The sequence below is a fragment of the Prinia subflava genome, chromosome 11 (assembly GCF_021018805.1).
Source record: "Prinia subflava isolate CZ2003 ecotype Zambia chromosome 11, Cam_Psub_1.2, whole genome shotgun sequence".
Classification (NCBI taxonomy): domain Eukaryota; kingdom Metazoa; phylum Chordata; class Aves; order Passeriformes; family Cisticolidae; genus Prinia; species Prinia subflava.
Genome location: NC_086257.1, coordinates 16,715,362 through 16,741,360, shown reverse-complemented (window position 1 = coordinate 16,741,360; position 25,999 = coordinate 16,715,362). Strand labels below are relative to the sequence as shown.

Genomic DNA, 25,999 nt, shown 5'->3' with positions numbered 1-25,999 from the left:
AGCTCCCTGCTAGGGTGTAAGTGATCCCTGCTCCTGTAGGAAAGGGGGAACTGAGGCCACTCCAGGCTGCATCCACAGGGCCTCTCTGAGCCAAGCTGAGAGAGGAAAGCTCAGCTTCAAAGGGAGGGAGGCCGGCAGAAATGTTTGCAGAGCTGGATCCAACTCTGATCACAACATCCACCCTGGGAAGGGAAGGACTCTCCAGCACAGCTGGGAGGGTCAGCCCGCTCTGTGTCAGGATCCCTAAATGGGCAAGGATAGAACTGGGGCTCAAGTGCAGAGCCCCTGGAGTGGTGCAGGGAGCTGGGATTCAGCCCTTCAGGCAGGGATCACAGCAGTCAACACAGCTGGGGTTTTATAGCCATGCCAGACAAAAGCTGGCGAAGAAGCACCACTTAATCAAGCCAGACAAATGCGACTGCTCCCTTTGATTGAGTTACCAAGTTAATAGATGACAGGGACACAAGAGAGAGATTTCTAGATGCTGTTAAACCATTTGACACTGCATCTCAGGAAGTCTGATTTAAAAAAATTCTCCTAATTGAGGCTCAACCATGTCACAGGGATGGAAACCCCAAGAAAAAGCCATGTCAGGGGCAAAGAGTGCCAGGATGGGGGGAAGGGTCTAGACAGGAGCTGCCTTAGGTCTGATCTTAACATCTTAATTGATAATCTGGAAGGAGGAAGTAAACAGCACGGTAATTCAATTCCTGGAGGAAACTGAATTGGGAGGCAGGGCACACAGCAGGCAGGGCAGACTGAAGGCTGTGGAGGGGTCAGATTGTGAGGGCAGTGATGGGATGTGCTGGATGGCAGAGTAGGCTGAGGCTGAAGTTGGGAAAGGGACAGAGAGGAACAGCAGGACCTGACACCCTGTGAGGCAAGTCCGGCCTCCCAGACCTGTCCCTGCAGACATCACAGGATCTACATGTTGCCCACAGCCTCCATGCTAGCTCCATGGTGTTGTGAGCCTGTCCCATGCTGTGAGGGTCTTACCTGGGGCACAGATTCCTCCTCCAGCTCCTCTGGTTCCCATAGGAGTGTCAGCTCTGGCTTCTTCCCTGCCTTCTGGAAGCGGAAGTCCACCAAGGGCAGCGCCTGCAGGCAGGGAGAGTGTTGGGAACATGCCACCCCAGCTCTCCTCCACCTCACCTGTGGATGGGGCTGAGGCTGCTTTTGCCCAGCACTGCCTCTGCAGCTCTTTAACAACTGGGATGCATCAGCCCATGAGCCTGAACCTAGCACGTAAATCAGGGGCTGCTGCGATACACCACCAGCCCATATATCATGCTCTATGTCCTGTTTAAAGATGTCATTGCCAGCCATATAACCAGGTTATTAAGAGAGGATGCTGTCACCAACTGCAGGTGCTGGCCCACAGCGCTGCTGTCACAGCCCCAGATAAACCATCTGATTAAATGAAATGAAATCCAGCCTCGCTCCCTGTCCTCGCTTCATTTCCACGCTTATCTCTGCTCCCCTGAATCTGGCTTTATTCCCTTTTACCTAGGCTAGATCAACCCCAGCATGTCACAGGGAGAAGCTGCTCCTCAGAGACTGGGCTGATCCAGACCCCCCAGTCCCTTGTGCCTGCCTGGGCTGAGAGATGGAAGGAAACTCCAGGAAGGTTCCCTCCCCGCTGGCTGGCCCAGCTCGGGCACAGCTCTGCCTGTTGCAGGGCTGGCACAAAAGGGCACCAGGACAGCCACTGCCTGCAGTGATGCCAGGCTGCTCTGGCGAGGCAGCGTTGGCACTGTCTCACACTGGTGAGGTACTTACATTGCAGTAGATGCGCTTCTGGACTCCAAACTTCAGCACCAGGACATCAAAGGCCTTGCTCAGGACACCCATCACCATGGCTTCTGACTCCAGAGGACCACATTCCTGTCAAGAGACAGGGCTGTCACTCCACAGCAGATCTCATTCAGCAATCCCCAAGGGGAGAGTGTCCCCAGGTCCTGGAATCCAGCAGTGGTGATTGCTGAGTGTGTCCTCTCACTGTTTGCCTTTCCTAAAGCCAAGTGGGTAGACACAGCCCCCTGCCCAGTAGCATCTAGGCTGGGCTTTCACAGGGAAATCCAGAGATGCCTTGGGAGAGGATAGCCCTGAGTCTTACCCTGACAAAGATGGAGAAGAAGAGGTCAGCGCTGAGCTCCTGCACCCTCTTGGAAGCCATCTTCCGGTCATTGCAGTGATCTGCCTGTTTCTGGATGGCCTCTTTCTCCATCTTGATGGGCGGTCTGGCACCTGCAAAGGCGACAAGTGACAATAACGTGCCCATGCTGTGGCCCCTGTCCCCCCCTGGGGAGCCCGTGCAGGTGAGCAGCACCCACCGAGCGAGGCGCAGAGCAGGCGGTGCACCACGATGTCAGCGTAGCGGCGGATGGGAGAGGTGAAGTGAGTGTAGAACGGCACGTTCAGGGCGTAGTGGTGAAAGAGGGTCTCATCATCCAGGACGCCCGTGCAGAAGTAGAGAGCCATCTGAAAGGGGGGAGAAACGAGGGAAGGGTGTGAGCAAGGGTGGTGCCATGAGGCTGGAGGGGTCTGGCTCTGTGAGACACAGCGCCAGCAGCCAATGGCCCTTCTGAAGACATCCTGTCTGCTGGTGGTCCTTCACCTGCTGCTCAGTTTGGGCTGCACAGGCACTGCCGAAACTGATCACAGAATAAAAGGGGCAAAGCCACTGCAGGGAGCTGCTGGCTGCCAGCTGTCCCTGCCTGGCCCCAAGGACTACATCAACTTTCACATCACCCATGGGTTTAAGCAGCTTTGCGTTTCTGCTCAAGTCCTGGGGCTCATTTGCCATCCTCCCATCTTCCAGGGGAGAGCCCAACTTGTTCTATGTCCACCTCAGATGCTCTCCCACCAAGGGCCCTTGCAGAGCAGCTCCCATGGGTGGGTCTTTGGTTTTGGGTCTGGGTGCAGGTTTACACACTCACTGTGCATGCTTGGAGAGCACTGGGTGCAGGTATGAGTGGCTTCCAAGGAGCAGAGACAGCCTTGTTGTGATCGCTGCTGCCCCATGCCACCATGCCAGCTGGGGAGCTGAGGGGCTGAACTGCCCCTCTAAACCAACACCAGGGCAACAGAGGCACCACTGCTCAGCAGCTTCTTCAGCAGGAGCCTCTCCTGTGTCACCCCTGTTATTCCACGGGCTGCAGCTTTTATTTTTACATCTGTGAAACACCAGCTCTTGAGGCTGGGAAAACACTGGGGGCTGGGCCCAGGCGGGGAGGGGAGGCTGTGCAGGTCAGGGGGGTGGCGGCGGGGTCATGGCACAGTGGCGATTGAATGAACCCGTTTGAAAATAAGAGCAAGTGATTTTAAAAAAACAGGAGTAGCCAGCTCTGATTACAGAGCTGTCCTGAGATCCTTGGTTTGGGCAGCTGTATCCTCTGCTCTCCAGGCCAGTGGCGCAGCCAGCTCCTGCTGAGCAGCAATGCACTGATCCGGGCAAATAAATAGAGCAGGTTAAAAAAAGCAGCATCAGTCCCAGCCTTATTATGAGACCCAAGAGCTGGGATAGGAGCTGTGCTGGCTGCCAATTTCCACAACCCAGAATTAAATTGTTTCTGATGGACTCCATGAAATACGGTCTCCACTCAATTAGCTCGGCTCCCAGCGAATGAGGCTGGGCAGGGAGACACGGCGAGCTCCAGAGGCTGCTGTGGGAGTGGATGAGTGTCCTTGTGCTGACAGACAGCACGGAATCACAGGGAGCTTCCAGGCACTTGTGCCAGGCTTCTACAGTGCCAGGCAGACAGAAAGCAGAGCACCAGTCAAAATCCCTACTCGGAGAAAGACACTGGGAAGGGCCCATCCCTGCCCTATGCTCAGCAGTGTTTCAAGTCATACCCCACCTTGTTTAAAGTCAGAAAAGATGCTGAAGATCCTGTGCTGCTTGCTGTTGTCTGGGCTACTTTGTCTTGATTGATAATGTGGCCACGGTGGGGTCCAGCACCATTTTGGACACCCTTTTGGCAGCCCATGACCCTCACTGACATTTGCAGCAGCTTGATTATCACAGCAAAAATACTCCCCTAGGCCAAGGCAGGGAGCCCAGTCTGATCTGTATCTGACACCCATCCTCACTACTGTGACAGCACAACCCAGTGACATCAGCTGGCATGAAGCAGATGTTTTGTCGTTAACAGATTTGACTAACAAAAGGTCTCAAATCCCCAGAGTTTGCTGCAATCCCCGGAGAACTGTGAGGAGCCTGGAAATAAATCAGCCCCAGCCAACCAGGGGCAGCTTTGCTTTTATGGACAGATTGAATCCCCGAGTGACTGAGCCCCTGAAAAATGGTGTGTCGCTGCTCCCTCATCTGTTACAAGGCTCCTGGCATGCCAATCCAGGCATTCCCTCAGGCACAAGCATCACCAGTTGCTTCCCAACTCCCTCCTCCTCCAAGAGGCTGATGTCTTGACCACCAGCACACAGTGAAGAGGGAAGACACAGGCTTGGCACGACCAGGGGTTAAACCTGTGGACAGGTTGTTTAGGCTGATTTAGCTGCAGCCTTGTTCCTGAAACATCAGCTTTATCTCTGGGAGCTGCGATGTGCACAGAGATAAAGGTGACTTCTCAGTGCCCTGACCAGTCGGTCTCGCTGCACCATCTGTCAGAGCAATGGCCCAGCCCTCGCCACCAGCCCGGGCCCCTCAGTGGCTGTGCTCTGCAGCTGCCAACACTCAAATCTGTCCTCTCCCCCATGAGGGACCACGACATCCAGAAGGATGGGGCTGATTCTTCCATCTGTTCTCATGCTGGTGGCAGACGGCAAAAAAATATTCCTTGCAGGGAAAGCTCCTTCCTCCTGGAAGCAGTTTGCCCTTTCCAAGGTGTTTTGCCTGTAATGGGGATGTGCCAGGCAGCAGGTTTGCCACGAATGAGTGGACTGCACAAGCACACCTAAACCCACAGGCACCTTTGTCTTCTGACGATGGAACGAGACTAGTTCCTGCCAAAATCATGTCTTGTGGAATATCTCCTTTAAAAGTGCCTCTTTCTCTGTCTGCTATCTACTCTGCAGAAGACTTCATCCCCAAAACCTTGTTAACTTTTTCATGTAATGATCTAATGTATTCTCATTAAGGCTAAATCTTAATGAGAGCTACTGTGTGGTATCTGAAAGCACTCCCACCACTTCTCCAACCACAGTCTCAGGACACCACAATAGCGAGATCTCAGCATGCCAGTGGGTCCCCAAAAGCCCATCTCCTCCTTGGAGCCACTGCAGAACTTTCTCCTTGTTCATGCATCCTGGCCAGCAGCCAGGCTTGCTCCATGTGCTGCTACTGGAAAAGCCCAAAGCTTGTGCCACAGACAGCAGGACCAGAGAGGGATTTGAAGGAATTTATGTCACCAGTGGACCTTCCACCAGAAAAGGAGGATGTGACAGAAGGGACCAGGATAACCCAAAGCAGGACATGAGATCTGGGACAACACATCCAGCTCCAGAGGACACTCCCTGCTCTTTACAAAGCAGCCCTCCTGAGCTGGACACACATGAGGGGCTGATTTACTAAACGGCCTCATACCCCAGTACCAGTTGCAAACAAGCACTAAGTCCTGGAAACACAGCAGGACTTTAGGCAACTGCTAATGAGTAAATGAAGCAAGTAAGCTAATTAGAAGAGTGACAGTCAAATGAGTGATGTTGGGAAGATGATTCATTCCTGCAGTGATAAGCAGGAGAGATCATTTCAGGAATGTGCCCCTTCTCCCCATGGGGTAGGACTTTCCTCAGAAGAGGTTGTGCTGTGCCCAGCTGCAAATGCAGCTGATACCTCACAAAACCTTTTTATGATGGTGATAAATACCTAAATAAGTGTCCTGAGGTACAGATGCACCAAACATGACAACTGGTGTGAGCAGCACAAGCCTCCATTGCAGAGACTGTCACAGAAAGCCACCTGGGCTGGAAGGAGACTGAAGGGTTTCCAGAACTTTCCTTCTTCCAAGAGCAGGTACCAGACTGTGTTTATGGCCAGTTGCACACCCCTACTCTTAATTCCTTCTTTGGACCAGCTGGGATGTGAAGAAAAGGCACAAACATGAACCATGGAGCCCACCACCAGCTGTTCACAGGGCTGGCTCCTTCTGAGTCTGCTAGCAGCCCTCATGCAACTTCAGGGGTGAAATATCCCAACCAGTAATAACAGGGACACTGAGGGCAGTGAGGAAAGACTCAGCCTGACCTTGCCACCCAGTGAAGCTTTGTTGCTCAAGGGATACTCCCACTGCCAGCTACACAGGGCTGGAGGCACTGGAGGAAGCTGCTGGCAGCCCTGGAACACCACATTCACTGTTCATTCACACCCTCTGTGTGCAACAACCAGCTTGGTGATGCAGAAGGGGTGAGGATTGAAGATGGAGCCACAGCAGAAAGCTACAAGCAGACATGCCCAACAGCACAGCTTTGTTCTCACCTGCATGGGCCTGGAGAACATGAAGGTCAGCACTTCTTTCCTTGCTCTGGAATATTTGTCAGCACCAAATGTTTCACTTAAGCTTTTCTGGGGGAGAAAAGAGAGAGCATTCAGTGTTGGCATGATAAAGGGACTCAGGCAGACCTTACTGGTGCTAACAGCAGCTTGTCAAAGCAAATTCCCCTTTTTCCTGAAAATGCCCTTGTAAGCTAAAAGGTGCACATGAAATTAGGCTTTGCTGTGCTCCCAGCAGCCCCAGAAGGGCTGTGTATATGGTCCTGAGCACTGGCTCTCCTCCTGGGTCAGTGGAAGGGAGCACCCAGTGCATGGGGACTGCTGGCTCTGTCCTCAGCTGTGCAGTGTGAGAGAGAGCCTGTAAACCCTCTCCTGATCTGTGCCTGGCTCCCATCCAGCTCCTGAGAGCTTCAGCACACAGACTAATGGGACTCTGGGGAGACATGGATATGGGAGGTCACTGCCGGGGGGTAGCAGTGAGAAAGGGCTGCAGGGTTCAAAGTGCAGGAGAGGAGCTGAGTGAGCAGCCCTGCATCTGCTGACACAGGCTGGGCACAGCCAGCAAGCGGGGAAAGCAGTCCCAGCTGATGGAGGGGTGTGCAGGAGGCCAGCGGGGATGGGATTAACAGAGGATTATCCACAGTCCAGTTGCGGTGAGTAAAGAAAATCCTGGAACCTGCACTGTGCTGTTCAGCTGGAGTTCAGCCTCAGGACATGCTCAGCAGAGGAGTGGTTGGATACTTCCTGCACTGGCTGCGTCTGACCTTTCCCAGCACTGCTCTCCAGTCCTTCCCAGTCACCCCACTCTCCAGCCTGCCCCACCAAAACCTGCAGCAGCCCAGACAGAAACAGCCCCTTGCAGAGCTGCTTATTTTGTAGTATGGAGAAAATTCCTTGCCCAGAGGAGGAAATCTGGGTGTCTCAGTGAGTGCTCCTGCAGTGAAACATCCTTTCCATTGCAGGGAGGGCAGTGCAGGGGTCACTTCCAAGGTCCTCCCCACCCTGCTCTAACCTCTGTGCACAACATGGCTGATCAGAACAGGCTGGGCCACCATTGCCCAACACTAATGGGATCAACAGTGAGTGAGGGAGCTGTTTTGTTTTGGCATGGCACAGTTGTCAGCTCTGCTTGGGCAGAGAGGGACAGGGGATAAAGCACACGGTGCCACAAACCCTCCATCACGCAGCTTCCCCCCCGGCCCCATGGCAGGCAGTGCACTCACATGCAGGCTCCCTGCACTGCTGAAGTCCATGTCGAGGCCGACTTGGTTGCAGAAGTCCATGAGGTCTTTCAGCAGCTTGGTTTGGGGCGGGGGGGTGGCGGCGCAGGAAGGCCTGCTCGGGGAAGGAGCGGTAGATGCGATGGGCCACGGCCATGTTCGCCAGCAGCATGAACTCTTCAACCAGCCTGCGGCACGAGAAGAACAACCCCAGGCCCCGGTTAGCCCTGGGAAGCCAAGCCAGCCCACAGTGATGGGGACTAATATGACACAGGGGAACAGGGGAGCAGCTTGTAGTTGCTGTCATAAGCACAGATTAGCTGTGAGACTGCAGCAAATCCCCCCCAAATTCTCACTTTCTAGCAGAGGTTTCCCCAGGGACTCAGAGTAAGCTGTCCTGCTGGCGCAGACAAGCAGAAGTCAGTGATAAATTGACAGCTTAAACTAGGATAAAATAATCTCCCTTTAGGTCATTTTATCTCCTGAAATGCTTGACAAGCAAAACAAACACCATGCGAAAGATAGCACGGGAAACAAACACACATCTCTGTCTTCCTGGGCCAGAGCAAACAGCGTCTCGCTCGCTCCCCCCTCCTGAGCTCGACATGTGTGGTCAGGCCCAGGCACCGAGCCCTGCCCCACGCCAGGCTCCCACCCACAGCACAACACAGCACTGCTCCTGGGCAGTGCTGCTCCAGCAAGGCTGCCTTTGGCTCCAGGACATGCAGGGACTCCACAGGCTCCTCCACACAACCTGCTGGGGTGTTCCAGGCTGGGGTGAGCCCCTCAGTTTCATTCATTGAATGGAAACCTCTGGGGTTACACAGGCTCAGGAAAGGAATCACAGCACTAGAGATCATCTTTGGTGTGTGTATGGGTTGTGCTACCAGTGGCAGGGCTGTGCCACAGGGGACTTGTTTAACCGGGCTTGATAAGCAAGAGATGTGCCTAACTGGGCTTCCCGCTATTTCTGCATGTATTCCCAGGGCTCCTGGTGCTAATTGCCAAAAAAGATAATAGATTTACAGAAGTAATCTCATCCTCCCAGCAATGCCTGAGTGAGCTATTGCTGATTATGCCAGCTCAGCCTTGTTGCTCCTGCAGGCAAAGCAGTGATTTTGCAGGGCTGGCTGGGCAACCAGGGCTGCCTGCAAGTGCCCCTGCAGCTCCCAACCCTGGGCCCTGCTGGGGAGACTGGCCAGGTGAGATGGGCAGGGTGCTGCACTCCTGGGGTACTCCTACAGCAGTGATACATTTCCAGCCTGGGAGTACTTGCCAAGAACTCAGAAGAGAAAGGAAATAAAGACAAGCCTGGAGGAGGAATAAGCAGCTGACAGTGATCATCAGCAGTAGAAATATTAGCCTTTAATGGGAAGGAGCTCCCTTATTAAGAGCCCTGTGGATTCTCACAGAGGCTTTTGTGCCAGAGGCCAACTCTTCAGGCCCCACTGGGAGGGCAGGAGGGACATCGTGGCGCAGGGGCAGTGTGGGCGGGGCAGGGCAGGAGCAGCACGGTCCAAATGGGAATGGGCTGCCTGCCCTGTCCCCTGGAACACCATACCCATGGGGACATGCTGCCAAAGGCCAAGCGCTGGGTCGCGAGTGGGCAGTGCCCTGTGACCTGAGAGGGATCAGGACACACTCCTGAGGGGCCACTTCCATAAGGGCTGAGGCAAATTCTTGCTGTTCCTGTGCAGCAGAACCGGCAGATGGCAACCTCGGTCCCTCTATGGCCACCGGCTCCAGGGGGTGCGGGACAGCGTGACCGGGGGCATCGGGCACCCCGGCCGTGGGACAGCCAGCACGGCCATCCCCAGCTCCCCAGCGTGGGTGACACACCACTCTTACCGAGTGGCACGGGGGAACAGTGGCCTGAGGACAGGGGTGAGGCTGTGCCAGCCCATGCTCACACCTGGGAAGCCCCTTCTGCCCGAGCCAGGTCACAGCGAGGCACAGGAGACAGGGCAGACTGCAAAAGGCAGCACCTCTCCTTCCCATGGGCTTTGGTGCAAGGAATGAGGGAGGCATTTCCAGCATTAGCCTCAGCTACACAGATGCATGCTTGGGCAAAGGCTGGCCATGCAGTCCCTTTTGCATCTCCCACCAACTGGGGCCTCTACAGAAGGAGATGCAAGCCCATTTTTAGGGACAAAGCAATTAACACTTGTGAATAAAATCTCCTCTTTGCCACAGGCAGCACATGCTCATTGCATGTCCCAGAGATGAACACTATGTGCAAACACTGCAGCAGACCCTGCCATTCCTGTTCCTGTTGAGCACTAGAGTGTAAAACCTTCATCTCTCTACAGTGACACTTTTGGCTGGATGCAATTTCCACCTGATTATTAAGTTCTGCATTTGGTTTTACCATTCTGTGGCTTGGGCTTTTACAATTTCCTGGAGATATCCTCATTCTGATGTTGTAGGTACTGAATGGAAGCTCATACCTGAGCACCCTCCTGCCAGGCATACTTCTATTCTTGAAGTAAAGCTAACAGCACATACTACCCACTTTGCTCTGCAAAATCCCATCCTAGGAAGCACCCAGGAGCTTTGCACCCATGACAGGGTGTGTAGGATGTGACCATGGATTCAGAATTGAAAAGCTACTCTTGCTCTCTCACTCAAAAGCAGAGGAAGGCTCTGAGAGATGCATCTGCAGTTTGGGCTTTCAAGGATCAGGTAACATGGATAAGGTTGGACACTGTCCTGTATCTGGGGGGAAAAGAAGCCCCAAGATCTGATGGATTGGTTTCTGTCAGCTCAGGGTAATGAACTAGAGTGCCCTGGGAAGGCTGCAATGCCCTGTGGGCTGATATCAAAAGCCCCTGCAGGGACAGAGGGTCCTTCCCAGCTCTGGATCACCGGGGAGTCATAGAGCTGTTCCCCAAATGCACCCCGCTGCAGCAGTCCTGCAAGTTTGAAAGGGAAGAAGAGTGTGGGGCTGCTCTATTAACTCCTAGTCAGATTTGTTCTAAACATCAGGAGTTCAGGGAGAGAAAAGCAGCTTCCAGAAAGCACAAGTCACAGCTGGGGTAATCCAGAGCATGTGAGAGCTTGCCAGGGTCAGAGGGAACAGGCTGGGGACAGTGAAGGAGCTGGCACCTGTGCCTGGAGTTAAGCCACATTACCTCTTCCAGCAGAGCAATGGTCTGGGGCTCAGGACACAAGGAGGGAGACAAGGTCTGCATTAAACAGCTTAATGTGCTGACCTCACTGCACCTCAAAGGAAAACCTTATTCGCAAGAGGAGCTCACGCTGAGACTGCAAGGGATGTTGGTGACTCAGGAGGATAAGCCAGGGCTAGGACTGCCCATGAAGCCAGCAAGGCTTCAGGTGCTGAGGAGCAGAAGGACACAGCAAAGCTTCTGCCTTCCTGCCCTCCCCATGTGGCCTTTCAGTTGCACTTTTAGCTCATGTCCTCACCAGGGCTTCAGCTAAGCAAGCACTACACTGTGGCTTGGAGAAAAGCAATGGATGCTGGGGCTGGTAGGAGCAGAGGTTGGCTGGCAGAGCATGGACCCAGCCCAGTGGCTGATGTTGCTGGGAGCTGTGCTGAAGCCCTGCTAACTTGTCAGCAGGTCAAACTACAAGAGGTTTTGGGGTTTCTGTGGGTTTTTTCCTTAAAACAGCCTAGCTTGGAGTCTGGCTCAGTGCAGCTGGCAGACAGGAATACAAAGAAAAATATTTCATGGTTAAAAAAACGGAGACAGAAAGACTGGTCCATGTGAATGCGCGCTGAATGAATCCCATGTGAAATGCATTCTAACGCCATCGCTACAGTTTCCTCTGGATTAGCTGAGCTATCCTTGGCTCCTGGCTCCATAAAATCCCATAAACAATCTGATCTGAACTTTTGCCCTTTCTGTGCTGATGTGAGGTTTCCTCTGCCGTCCCACAGACAGGGCTAGGGGTCAACAGGTGGCTGTCCCTCCCATAGGTGCCTGCAGATCCTGCTAACCATGCTGCAGGAGGGAGCATTTCCAAACCTATTCCCTGCATCCCTTAACATGTGCACATGTGATGAGAAGGAGGAATGATGGGATGGCTTTTGAGCTTTGTAACATGTATGTCTCCTGTCAGCTCTTTCAATGGCCAGATTTTGCTTATGAGTTATGTGGATGAAATTCATCCTCAGCCTGCCTTATGCAAGAGGTCAGCTGGAGTGTATGGCTTACACTCACCTCTGAATTTCAAATGTGACCAAGGCATGCCACTGCCTAAATCTCACCAACTTCTGGGGAGATTTCAAGCTCCTGAAATGCTCTTAAACACAAGTCCTGGTGCTTTTCAAAGTATCTTTGATAGTCACAGCTTCTGTAGGGAAACAGTCACCTATGAAATCATCCAGCTGAAGAGGACTGATGACATCTCAATTACAGCCCCAAACTCAAGTTAGTGGGCTGTCATTCCTCTCAGACAGCTCCTGCCAGTGCCAAACATCTATGGGATGTGGGAAGAAGACCTACACATTCAGATCCTTGACCTGCTTTAGTATCACCATTACTATTTGCTCCATTAAATGTTAGGTAGACCGTTCCCAATCTCTGGATAGCAACCTTGAAAAACTCCTGAAGCCCTCAGCAAGTTGGTTGATGGCAAATTACATAGTGGTTTCTCATGGCAAATCTGCAAAGCGAGGCAGGGCAAGTAAAATGCCTGTTTGGCTGCTTGTCTCCATGGCAATGCAGCTAGGCTGCACAGCAGCCATCAAAGTGCCCACTCTCCCTGATTAACTTGACAAATGACATTAGCTAAGAAGGGTTTGCTAAAAGGAAGAGACAAGGAGTACTTTGTGTGCAATCCAGTAAGTGCAGGAAGGAGGCAGGCAGCTTCCTTAAAGGAAAAGGACACTAGAACACCTGCTGTTCCAGCACAGTAACAGACTCAGGGCAACAGAGCAAATGGCAGTGAGGTGGGGCTGGATAAAGGAGCACAGCTGTTCCCCCACACCACCTTCTACACCTCCATCCCCTCCTACAAGATGTAGCTGATCTATACATCCAGGTGTTGGAAGAGTTATCACAGCTGAGGTGTGAGAGATAAACCCAAAACACCACACAGCTCTTCCAGGGCATGGTTCTTTGCTTTTGATGGGCTGGAGAAGTTGATCTTTTATTCACATGTAGCTCATTGTGGAAACCTGTTCCCAAAGGGATGGAGCTGAACTGTTCTGAGCTGGAGTCTGAGCCCTCCTTCCAATGGTGGTCCCTCTGGCTGGGTGAGCTGCCACCAAGTAAATCCCCAGCATTTTTCCAGCAGTTCAGACTAGACCCAAATGTGATCAACCTCTTCTACAAGGGTTACCAAACTTCCTTCTCCTAACCTGTTACAATATCTCATCTGCTCCTCTCCATCTTGTCTCTCCCTCACAGCACTTAATCCCTCCTACATAAGGAACAAGACTTCTGCTGTTAAAATTTCTTCCCGTCTATGGATAGATTTACCATCCCAGGTCAGCATGGGTTAGTGCTTCAACCTGCAGTCAAAGGCCTCTGGTTTCTCAGCCCATACCTGTGCCTGCCTCAGGTGTGTCCAGCTCCATGCTGGGTCCAAACACTGTTAGGACAGCACAGCTTTGACAGTGTTGCACTTGAACCAGTGTCACGAAAGGCTGGTGCTGAGAAAGGCAGCCCTGAAGTGTCTGTGTGTGCCTGAGAGAGCTCTAAAGACTGATGGATTTATGTCCCCTTGCTAAGGGCAGCACACTGCTGGGAGCCCCCACTCTCTGCTGGCTTGGAAGGGATTATTGTTACAGCACAATCTCATACCAGACAGGAGATCTACAGCCACTTCTTGCGAATGGGACTCTAAATCCTGCTGCATTCACCCACAAAGTCACCTTCCACAATAGGCTGCAAATAGTCCTGTCCACATCCAACAGGAGCAGCATCAGCTCAAGGGAAACAGTAAAGAAACAGCACCATGGCTCAACCAACAAACTCTCTCCAAGGTGTTAAGTCCAAAGATGCTGGATGTGGTATGACTTTTCCTTCCTTAAATCGTGTTAGTTTATTTTTGATACAGCTCTTCCATGAAGCAGAGGAACTTGAGAGGTTTCCATAAAAGTTCTTCTAAAACCAACATTAGCTAATCCCACATCTCCTGAGAGCACAGCCAATGACAGAATCATGCTCTTTGGTGAGTAGCTGGGCCGGCACTTGCAATGGCTCTTTTCCATACAAAATTATGCAAGAACAGTGTGCTGTTTTCTTGGTGACATTCTGCCTATCTGACAAACAGGAGCATCTTCAGCCATCCACTCTGGAACAGCACTGCTGCTTGAAGAGCCATGAAAATCAAATTCCCTATTATCCAAAAAATTTGGATTTCTGTGTTACATATGAGCCTTGCAATGTTGGTGTGGAGCTCCTGTTGCCAATGAGAGTTGCCAAAAGACCAAAAGACCTACTTTTTTTTTTTTGAAAGAAAAAGTAGTAAAAGGCAAGAATGCTGGCGGTTCCTGGCTTGATGAAAGTCATTTGTGCTCCTCTCACAGCTAGCACTAGCCTTGTACAAAGCATAGCTGAATAATGGAATTACTCCACTTTCTGAGATTGCTCAATTAGCTCTTGGTTAAAACTGCTAACATTGAAACTTGATGAGAATAGCAGCTCTGAGGCAGTTTTAGATTCATTTCTTACTGAGCTAGAATGGCTTTTCCCTATAATGAACTCCTTTTCCGGGGTATAAAGAATGCCCTTTATATTAGCTATGGTGCCTTCCCAGTAATAGATGCCTACAACACAAATGCATGGGAGGGTTCTCTGAATACAAATGTCAATTACAGACCACTCTCACACCTTGAGGCTGGAAATGCTACAAGACTGCTCCCTTTGCTTTATCCAAATTATCTGTGGTACAGTGGAAAACCATTTTAAGTTCTCAGTAATGACGCTGGGCTCCTGACGGCATTTGGCATGATTAGGAATTAATTGCTTAAAGCCTGACGTACTGGTTTGCACACAGGGATTTAGACCGCTAGAAAAACCTCAGCCATTTGCCTGAATTCCTTTGAAATTATCAACACCACTTTGCAGCCCTGTTAAATGAAATTGCTGACTGCATCTGGCAGCACAACATCAGGCCAGACGTCGCAGTGCTGGACAGCACAAGCAGCCACAGAGCCTTTGGGGTCTCTTGGCTCTCAGCTGTGTGGGTGGAAAGCACCCTGCCCAGCCTGGAGCTCCTCACACTCATCTGTGGTTCATATGGAAGGGATAAAGTCAACATCTGCTTGTCCTACCATCCTCCCTCCTGTCTTGATGCAAATGGCAAAGGAGGCATCATCGGACTGAAGTGTCGGTGTTGCAGAGGACGCCGACACTGCAGGCCGTGCCTCTTCATCAAAGGTTAATATGACTGCAGTCTGCTCCTTTCCATGCAAATTGGTGACACCTTCAGACTCCTGGCATGGTGCTGAAGTGCCCCTCTGTGCCAAAACAGTCTTCAGCTGCTGTGGGCCATGGATGAAAGCTTAGACTTGCATGCACGTGCTGGCCCACACAGGATGTGGAGGCACAATTTCAGTAGGCTCCCTCAGCCTCATCTCCACTGTTCTCCACAATTTTCTCAGGACTATCACATTTTTGAGCCCAGGGCAGAGGACTTGACTCTCAGCATCACCCACAGAGGAAGATCTCCATCCAGGAATGGCTTTTCTAGATCAAGAAATCTCTTTTTTCATGGGCTCCAAAGAAGCCCATGGAGTGCTGCTTGCTCAGAGTGGGCACATAGCCTCATATACATCTAGAAACGTCTCCAGTCCCCAGGGCTGCCTGGCACTGCCACACTGACCTCCCGCTTGTGCTGGGTGTCAGCATCAAAGTGACAGCAATGTTAAAAACCCTCCCTGAATGCACAATCCCTTCACCTTTATGGGGAAGACAATGGGAAAGAGTTTGCAATCCTTGCATCTCCAGGAGCAGTGCGGTTGGGAGTCCCAGTTCTGCTTTCCACAGGTCTGTGTCAGACCCAGTCTGTGTTTCCAAGGAGCCACCAGCTCACAAAGATCTCAGCTCTCAGAGGCAGCTATGATGGCAAGGTTCCTGCTCCCACTCTGCAGAGCCACAGGGCTAGGGTAAGGATGGATCACTAATGCACAATGCTGTGCTCAACTATCAGGTCTCAGGAGAGGGATGAGCACCTGGGCTGGCAAGACTTACACTGGGGAATGCATTAGGATGCTCCCAAGCAAGGATGCTGCCCAGCCACCTGGGGCCAGAGCAGGGACCTGAGACCTGAGTTTTCTCCAGCCCATGATAATTCTTGGTGGGTGAATGAGCTCAGAGCCAGGCTGGGGCTGGGATGGGGCAGAGGAGAGCGAGATACCTCACAGCCAGTGTCCAAGCCATTGGCAGTCCGCATTCCTGAGACGTGCAGTCTGATAGGCCACGGGCTCCAAAAGCACAGCTTATGACAAGACACATAATATTAATGTCATCCAGAGTCTGGCTAAGAGGATAATGGAAAGAATTCCTGAATGAATGCAGACAGCCCCTCTGCTGACGGGAACGTCTCCACACATCAGGCCAGCACTGCCTGTTATCAGACTGCCTTTCCCACTGGAAGGAGGAAGCAGGAATGAAAGGCACTTTTCCTCACCATTAAAAGTTTATGCAAGTGATTTATGGGTCAGAAAAATTAGCAAGCACGTTGCTGAGTGCTACATAGAGCAGCGTGTGTTACGTGGCTGCTGACCAGAAATGCCGAGACCCATTAGGTGGAAGCAAAGGGCAGCATGATGGAAAGTTAAAGATGCTTTTTGCCCATTTAATTAATTAGCAAGGTCTTTTCTCCATCCCCTGCAGCCTTCATTAATGTAATGTTGAAGTGAAGAAATATTAACAATTCAGACAACACATTAATATTAACACAACACCTACAAAATGCAAGTGTAAGTCCATTAGATAAACATGATCTTAAGCCATCAAGGCAGAAATAATATTCTGACATTTCCTAGCACAAGTATCTTGCAGAGATACTGTCCATCTCTTATGCTCCATAATAAGCCATGGCCCCTGCTACATGGGGGGCTCTTCATCTGTTAGTAGTCCCTGAAATGATGAGAAAAACTTACATTTCCATTAAGACATTTACCCATTCCATATGGAAAGTGTCTTACTAAAGCGATGTCATGAACCAGAAAGATCAAAAGGGATTTTAAAAAGGATTTTATCTCTGTGCCAGCAAGGGATGGAGATAAAACCTGAACCTGATAGCTTGTAAATATTAACCTACTCTTGGGAATGCTCCAGAACATCAGCTTTCTATTATGGTGGTTTCATCTGAGACAAGTTTTCATTATGGGAGAAACAAACAGTTAATCACCTGGAGAACTGATAGTGCCGCAGGGAGTCACAGACTGCTAGAACCAGCCCTCCTACTTCACATTCCCCATCAGCTAATGTTCTCCCAGACACTCCTGCTGAGGAGACATTCACACCCTGTGTGTGTTACACCCTTCAGCCTTTGGATTTGCTTTTTCCCAGTTTACCTGGCATTAAAGAGTTGATTACTTCCAAAGTAGGAGACGATTTTGTCTCCTACAACATTGTCTGATGGACAAGGGAGAAATAAAGAATAGTGGATGAACATTCCAGACTAGAAGAATACTTGAGATGGAAAATGACAGCATACATCTACCAACCAAGAGGTGACCCAGGGACAAACAAGAAGGAGTCTGCAGAAACTCATGAAGAGATGAACAACAAAAAATAACAACAACAACAACAAAAGTTGTTGACCAAATACCAAAACCATGGAAAGTCGTCCACATAATCTGGCAGCCAAAGGCAGCGGTGGCATGACAACTCAACATACATCCCTGATGTTCATGAAGTGGAAGTCAGGCAGTGACTTGCTAAGTCATGCCCTCTTCTGCTGCAAGTCTCTGGTCCAAGCAATGTCCAAGCAATGCAGAGTAACTTCAAAGTTGGATTAGGCTGGCCTTTTCCAGTTGAGTTCCAGCAATCTCTAACTTCAACTTTCTCACAGCCTCTCTGGGTGCTTGTTCCAGATATTAACCATGCTCACAAGTGTTTGGGCTCAAGGGAAGAGACCTCTAGGAGAAGCCATCACCCAGACTGGCCAACCTTCAGCAAGGGCCTTGCCAGAGAAGGACTGCTCAGGAGAAACTGGCTGCAGATCAAGGGAATCAAAATGACCACTGGGACCATTGGTTCTGAGGTCTGTGTCAGAAAAACACATGTAACTTAGCAAGTTCCCAAAGTCCCCAGCAGACAACACCCAAAGGCAGCTGCTCCCTGGCCATGGGATGCTCTGCTGGGGGTGCTGCTTTCCAGGCAGGGCCATGGATCAGGGCTCACAGCACTGCTCTGGTTCAACCTCAGATTTGCAGTTGTAGCACTGAGTGTGGGCAGGTTAAGGGGAACAGTTGTATCAATACAGAGCGAGGGATCCAGCTGGCTCTGGCTGTATTATTCTTGGTCTGAAATGATTGCAAAGCAATCATGAACCTTCTGGTTACCAGGGCTTTCAAAGACATGGAAACCCAAGGGGGAGAGAAGCAAGGTACAGGGGACACTGACAGTAGATCGGAGTTAAAACAACCAAAAAAAGTTGTCAGGGAAATGAAAGGGAAATGGGCAACACAGAATTTGGGGGTGATGCTTTCTAAATATGCTACTAAAATACTCTGGATAACTTCTGCTTTCAAGCAGCCTTTTGGCAAATTAAAATGTCCCAGAAGGTTTTATATCCAGCTCCTACCATCTTAAACTAAATAGTAGGTGAGAAAAACATGCTTCTAAAGAAAAGTCAAACATAGCCCTGAGTGAAAAACAATGATCAGGAGAATGAACATATTGGATTTTTTGAATATACAACCAACATCAGTTTTCTTGCCCAAAAAATAAAGCCAAGGGAATAAAATGCAGAGATGAGCAAAATGGAAAAGCTGCACGGAATCTAGGCAGTCTCCCCCCACCCCACATATTTCCCCAGATAGGACTCTCACCCTGCCTGGCCTCAGCCAGCAGGCTTGGAGCTTTGCCTTGAATTCCTAAGAGAGCCTTACCCTCTCTGCAGCAGGACAGGCTCAAGGTACAATGGGTCTTTTCCATCTGTAACTTCTCTCCCTTGACTTTTATGTGCATCGATTCAAAAGCTGTTTGATTTACTGATGCAGGGGCTGTGAAGAGTCTAGTTTGGTCTAAGGACAGCCTGAGGTTAAAGGCAGCACTGCAATTTCACCACCCCGTCCATTACAAGGAAATGTTCAGATCTGGATTTACAGGCACATTCCAGCGAGCCCACACATCATGGCAGGCTGAAATTCTCCTCATTTACACAACGGGATTGAGGAGAAACAGATAAACATTCCACTGGAGATGGACACCCCACGGAGGAAGGTGAGTGGTGTGGGAGCTGGTCCTGAATGCACCTTGGAGGGTGTGTGGCTGTGGGTGACAGAGAGCTGTGTGTCTCCAGATGTCTCCACTGCCAGCCAGATGGCAGATGAGGATAGATGTGGCAGTTTCAATGAGACCTTAACAGGTGAGGATGAGTGGCATGGAACCTATCAAGGGGGTGCAAGGGAGAATCGTATCCTTCAGGTCCAGACATGGATATGATGACTCTTCAGAGCTGCATTGTAAGAAAGGACTTTGTTTCATGTCCCAGTTCCTCTACTGAGACTGTACAGAAGTAAGAAAAAGGGCTCTTGATGGTCTGCAAAACCTCACACGCTACTGGATGAATTTCGCAAATATCTCCATTGATATGGAGATCACAGTCATAACCCTGTTACTCCAGCTAATTCCTCCACTGACTTTTATGGATCCCTCATCTCCATTAAGACCCAGGTGTGATGAAGAAGAACTCTTGCAATGTTACCTTCCAACTCTTCCAGAGTTTAGCAGCACAGGTCAACCTCCTAAAAAAAATCTACCATTGCCAGAAAGCAGACACACAGACCTGTTGGCACATTTATGCTGCTGAAACTGATGGATCTCAGCACTGGATACTGGTAAGATTTGCAACACTGTCATCTTGCAAAGCCTTGGCAGTGCCTTTTAATCCTTGGAAAAGGAGCACTTCAGGCATCAGTTCTTGACTATGCATTTGAATGTTGCAAAGCCAAAACAGCAACGTCTCTTGGAGCACAGGGCATATCCTAAGATGCCCTGGAGCTTTCTTGTCCTACAGACATTGGGTAGCAATCTCCAAATGACAAAACAGAAATAAAACCATATATCCTCATGCTTTGGTGAGCCTCCAATCCAAGCCTGACAGATACCTGGCTATGAGTGCTGCGTCTCTCAGACTGCTTAACCCTTGAATAAACAGGAGAAATGTATATTTAGAAGATGCCTGGTTTTATCCCTTTCCCTCTTCAAATCTAGTTTAAAGCTCTTCCAATGAGCCCTACTAATTCTTGGGAAAAAATCCCTTTTCCCCTTTGAGACACGTGTACCCTGTCTGTCACCAGCAGGCCTAATGTTGAGTAAAAAAATTCCAAATTCTTCAGTGACCCTAGGCCTAGAGCCAGGTATTGACCTGCTGGTTCTTACTGTTTATTCCCTTATAATTTCCTGTAACTGGAAGAATAGGGAGGACATTGCCCGTTCTCCTGACCCCTTAGTCATCCCAAAGAGTTGAAGTATCTCTTGAATGTTCTTGGACTTCTTGTTGCAACATCATTGCTGCCTACCTGAAAAATCAACAATGGATAATATCTGAGGGCCATACCAGGGTGGGAAGTTTTCACTTTTATAACTTGGTCCCAGGGAGGCAGCAGACTTCTCCAAGGAGCGGGTCCAAGCTATGTATTGGGCCTTCAGCTCACTACCAAGGGTTGATCAGTAACATCCAAGTAAAAGCTTTGGGAGCTTCCTCCAGCTGATCAACCTGTTGAATCTGGACAGCTGAGAAGGACAGTGAGGCTCCATCAGATGCCCTTCACTGACAGTTTCAGCAGGGGACAAAGCCTCACAAAACCACTGCCTGCAGCACCAATGTGACTGTGCCAAGAGAAAGGGGACACACACTAGTTAAAACAAACAATCCAAGTGCCTGGAAAAGGGCAGGGATTAGAAGAATCTGGTAACCCACCATAGGGGACACAACAGCTTCTGTTACTGCCCACACTTCATGTGCTCACCTACTGCTGTCTGAACATGACAGACACCAGCAGTTTCTGTGTGTGTCTGTGGGAGCATGTCCCCCAACAGCAAGAGAGATACCAACCCCATTTCAGCCTGGGCTTGCTCTGTATCACACCCAGACAGATCCCATATGGAAAGGAAACAGTTTGGGAGCGAAGCTGAATGTCAAAGCATGGGAAACACAGCTTAGGGTACGTGCAATCCAGGCACATTTTACCCTCTCTGAAACTCACTCTCCCATTGTTATTTAACATCCTGCAGATTTCAGCCAGAGACTCCCATCCGCGCCCCAAACTGGCCTGGGTATGGCTGGGAAGAAGAAAGGGAGCTTGAAATGAACTGTGGAAAGATTTAAGTGCTCTAACTGCTGCTTTCCAATACAATTTTCCACTTGGGGCAGGGGAAGGGAAGGAGGAAAGCCTGACAGTAGTTTAGAGCCAGTCACAATTGTGACAGGTTCTTCTTTTCCATTTCCAACCAGCTCACAGGCAGAAGGAGCACTTTAACTTCCATTAATTATCACAGCCTTATTCCAGCCCAGGGTTTCAGAGCAGCAGTGGCAAACTCTTAGGACCTGTTAGGAGCAGGTCCTGCCTCAAATTATGCTACAAGGTTCAGTGCAATAAAACTCTCTAATTCATGGAACCAAGAGCTACTGCAACTCTTCCTAGAGTACCTCAGTTTGCAGCTAAGGGCATCTCCTGTAGGCAGCACCAATTCTGTCAGAGAAGAGGATCACACAAACAACTTCTTGCACTCCAGACTCTGAGAACAGGTTAACAGCCATTTAACAGATGGATCTCTTGCACACCCAAGCTGTACTCACAGAAAAAAAAGGAGATTAACAGAGTACATTACTTCTGTCTCCTCCCTGGCTACCAGAGACTCCTGTTGTAACTCTACCACCATGTGAAGTTTATGGCATTTATCAGAACTGATCACTGGATTTGCAGCTTCCAACTGTGAATGTGGTGTTTAGGGAGATGCAGACAGCTCAAACACACAGCCCTCACACAACTGGGGCAAAACTATTATGAAATATTGCTACGTGATTTCTCACACTTTTTGGCTTAATTTCAAACTATCAATGAACATTATTTAAAAATAGCTGTAACAGAGATGTGCCCATGCAGGAACTAAGATGTCCTCAGTATTTCAGCCCATGCTGCCCCCGTGTCCCTGCCAGCAGGGCCAATCCCTCCTCAATTGGTCTCCCCTGCTGAGACCCAGACCCACTCCCTGCTTCCACCCACTCCCAGCACCTAGCTGCAGGTAGCATCCCTTCAGGCTCACTGAAGACAAGATGTGCCATTCTCCCTTCCCCAGTTGATATCAGACCTTTAGCCAGACCTTTCTAGAACTTCCCCCTCTGACACTCATGGCTTGCAAACCACTCACAGGTATTTTGGCACTGAGTAATGAAAGCAGGGAGATGCTGCTGCTGCTGGGTGCAGCCAGACCTGCTTCCCAGAGACCACAGAGTCACCCCAGCAGATGCTGGTGAGCTGTCCTGGGATTCAGGTGCTTCATGGCTCTGAGTTGAAAACGAGCCCAGCCACATTGTTTCCCTGCCTGCACCACCTGGAACAGCTGATACCTCCAGCTGTGGCAAATTTACCAGTCTGGAGCAGGTGGGGAGCAAGCCTGTGTCCGCATGGACTCATCCAGAAGGAGGAAGGAGGACTGAGTATGAATTCAAATTTAGAGTGACTGGGACGTACTGTGCCAGGATGCTGAGGTTCACACAGCAGCTCCACACTCAGCTGTGAGTCACACAGGAACCAGCCTAGGGAGCAATTACTGGTGCACAAAAGCTCTTGAGCTGCCACAAAAGAATTGCACAGAGTTTCTCATCAAAACCCCTTGAAATCTTTATCTTGCCCACTTAGGCTTGGGAGGATACTTCCTTCTGCTAAGACAAGTGAAGCCTCAGCAGAGCATTTGGGATGCTGGAGAGGAAATGCTCAGTGACATGAATCAGGGGTGAGCAGCAGCCACTGCAGCACAGCAGCAGTGACAACCCTGACAACATCACCCCACTCCCATGCCAGCACTTGGGACTGCAGGAACTACACTCCATTAAGAACAAGCTGTTCCCCTAATTCACTCCTCCCGACTTCTCTTTTAAAAGATTTGCCTAAAACCGTGTAGGGCTTTGACTAGCCAAATGTACTTTGAATCTGACTTCAGCCCTCTAGCTGCCAGTGCATCACCCCCTGCAAGCCCAGCCTGGGCTACTGAGGGGCACAAGGCAAGAGGAAATCCCCAAATCACAGCCTGCTCCCAAATCAGGTCTGCAGCACCAATGAGCTCTCCACACTTCAATCCTCCTCCCTGCATCCTCACACACAGATGAGCTTTTTATTTTAGAAACCTCACAGACTACCCTGGGACTGAAAGAGAATTACATTACACCAAGCACACACCCAGTTGTTCATTTTGTATGTGCTGACAGTCTCGTTTTGACTCTACTTTCTACGTTCAAGGTGTTAATGGGAACCCTGATGCATTTCAGAGGGAATATGCACAGATAGAAGACAGATGCATGAGTCTAAAACCTGGCTCCCAGATTTCATATGAAGTGCTGGATTTGTTTATATCCATATGATGCAATCTCCATAAAAGCAATCAACCACCACCAAAAGGAGACATTTCAATATCTGCACAGCCTTCACGCACTAGGCATTAGGTTTGCTTTTATGATACAGAATAATATAATAGATTTTTTCCACAATGTTGTTCCCAAATGTTGTTATTAACTGTGTTGCTTCTCTAATAAAATATGCTGCAACATACAGCAGTACATGATGTGGCATTTACACAAGTCTTTTCTCCATATAGGACTTGCTGGCTTTTAAACAAATCTGTCTCTTCTATACACTACAGAAGCACAAGATGAGTAATTATGTTCTCTGCTTAATAATGTTTTTGCACTGGCCAATTTAACAGCTAATCTCCACAAACCTCTGAGATAGTCCCCCAGCAGCTACATTTGCATGTTGTAATCAAGTCTTGCTATTAAATCATACTTTGCAACAATAGCTGAGCTGTCAACGACAAGCAGCGGCTCTCGGCTCCTGCACTGGCACCATGCAGGCGAAAGCCCTGGATAAACCTGCACAAAGCCTCACTGCTCTGCCAGCTAGGAGATTGTCCCTTTGCACTTTTGGGAGCTTGGAAATGGCTACACCCATGATGGATCTCAGGACAAGCATCCTTTGTCTCACTCAGCTCTCTGGTCAGTCAGCTTGCAAGCTGTTTTCTCCGGGCCTGCCTGCTGCTCTCTGCAGTGATGCAAAGCAGACTGGTTTGGCTGTGGTGTGCTCTGTGGTACTTCTCTGACTGCTTTTTATGGTGTCCTTAAAAGTTGAGCATACTGGGTACAACAGAGAGACCCCTTTGTGGCAGAGATCCCCTGGCTGTGTGGGCAGAACAGCTTGTGTAGCCATGCTGTGATCAGAGCACTGCACCCTTCAGGGTTCACCACACTCCTTGAAAATGCCCAGCCCAATTTTCCAGTTTCTTTGCTGTCCTTGTTGATCACAGTGCAGCAAGAAGATGTGGCTGAGAGAGAGGGCAGACCAGAACCAGCTCAGTTAAGTGTCCCTGTTAGTGTCATCACATTTTGGCTGTGGAACCCTGAATAGCTGGTGTGACACTCAGCATTAAGCAGATGTTTGATCTTCCTCCACTGGCTTCGACCAGGGACTAATCCCCTGCTCTGCACTTCCCATTTGCCCTCCCAAAACCTCATCCTTAAAGAGAGCCACATAAACTCCAGCTTAGCTCGGTACCATATTCCTGCTCCTGTTCATTCACTGAAGCAACGTCCCTTCTCCTCTGCTTTCCCCCCTCAGTTTTCTCTCAGTGACTGTAAATATCTGAGTTACTCAACTATAAATATGAGTGACCTGAGTGCAAAGGACAGCATCAAGAGGCAATTCCTCTGAATTCCCTGCAGCAAACATCACTGCTCTGCTCCACGCTACTACTGGTGCCAAAAACTCTTGCTCTGAACCAGATTCTGACTCTGCAAAATGCTGCAAATGTGCAATAAATAGCAGAGTCCTTTTGAACCCTGCCTTTTGCAGCAGCCTTACCAGAGGCAGAGTTTCAACACAGCAACGTGGATCAGCCCCAGCCCAGCCACATCGATGATGTCTTCTGTACTAATGATTCTTCCTAGGCATTAGCACAACATTTATTTCTACCTTGCCCTGTTCTTCCCATTTATCCAGAAATCTGACAAGGTCTCCTTCTTTTTAACATGGAAACACAGGGACAGGAGAATTTCTTGCTGAAATTGGCTCACTCTGTGAAAGTAGACAGATCAATCTAGATTCAATCTGTCTCACTAATTGTTGGAGGTTGGAACTGACCTGGGGATGGCCCAGCTGGGAGTGAGCACGTGAGCACAAGAAGCCTCATCCCAGCTTCTCCTGCTTTACACTGCAAACAAGTCACACCAGGCTTCTTTGTGCATAGTGGACTCTGTCTGCTCCTGTTATCTGGACACTTGTGCCCAGCCACATGTCACCAGGCAGTGCCTGTCAGCAAGACTGCAAATGAGCACTGAGCTTAAATAAAGCATAAAAAACTCATTAATGATAAGATAACTTCTCCTCACCTCACTTTAGGGCCTACTTTACCACAAAGTCCTTCCCAGGAGCACTTCCAGAGGGGCTAAGTCAGTGTGGTCTTTCTTGAAAGTCAGGACAACTGCATGTGTAGCTGATCACTAAATTGATTATGGTGAGAAGGTTTGTATCAACTCTTTTACTACATTAGACTGTTTAACCTGGACTGTCTCAGCAAAATGAGATTATGGCAGACATGCAACATGTGCAAGAGCTCTGCCAGGACTGCTTTTCACCACGGGGATGGTGTGATGAGCAGTCAAGATGTCGGTCTCTGCTCAGGTCAGTGGAGACAGAAAGAAATGTCTACAAGCAGCCCGGAGGCAGGCAAGAGCTCTGCTGTACAAGGCAGGAGTGAGCAGTGATCTGATCAGCACAAGACGTACAGGAACAGCTAATCACTGCTGTGTTCAAGTGTCAAAGTTACTGGAGGAGCTGAAGGGCAGAGAGCAAGAAGGGTAGGAGGGGAGCTGGGGGATCCACATTGCTCAGCTCACCAGGCCGGTGCCCAGAGCAGTGTGGCCCTGCAGAGGCAGAGGAGCCAGACAAGACCTGAGCCATGCTGAA

At 49.9% G+C, this 25,999-nt stretch overlaps 1 protein-coding gene across 1 annotated transcript in view; it reads right to left on the bottom strand.

Moving 5' to 3' along the window:
* DIS3L2 (DIS3 like 3'-5' exoribonuclease 2) overlaps window positions 1-25,999 on the bottom strand; it is a 180,675-nt gene that overhangs the window by 2,252 nt on the left and 152,424 nt on the right. The window contains 7 exon segments of the mRNA XM_063408228.1: window positions 997-1,098; window positions 1,780-1,884; window positions 2,117-2,247; window positions 2,334-2,481; window positions 6,434-6,520; window positions 7,672-7,764; window positions 7,766-7,856. Coding sequence (XP_063264298.1) covers window positions 997-1,098; window positions 1,780-1,884; window positions 2,117-2,247; window positions 2,334-2,481; window positions 6,434-6,520; window positions 7,672-7,764; window positions 7,766-7,856 — 757 coding nt within the window.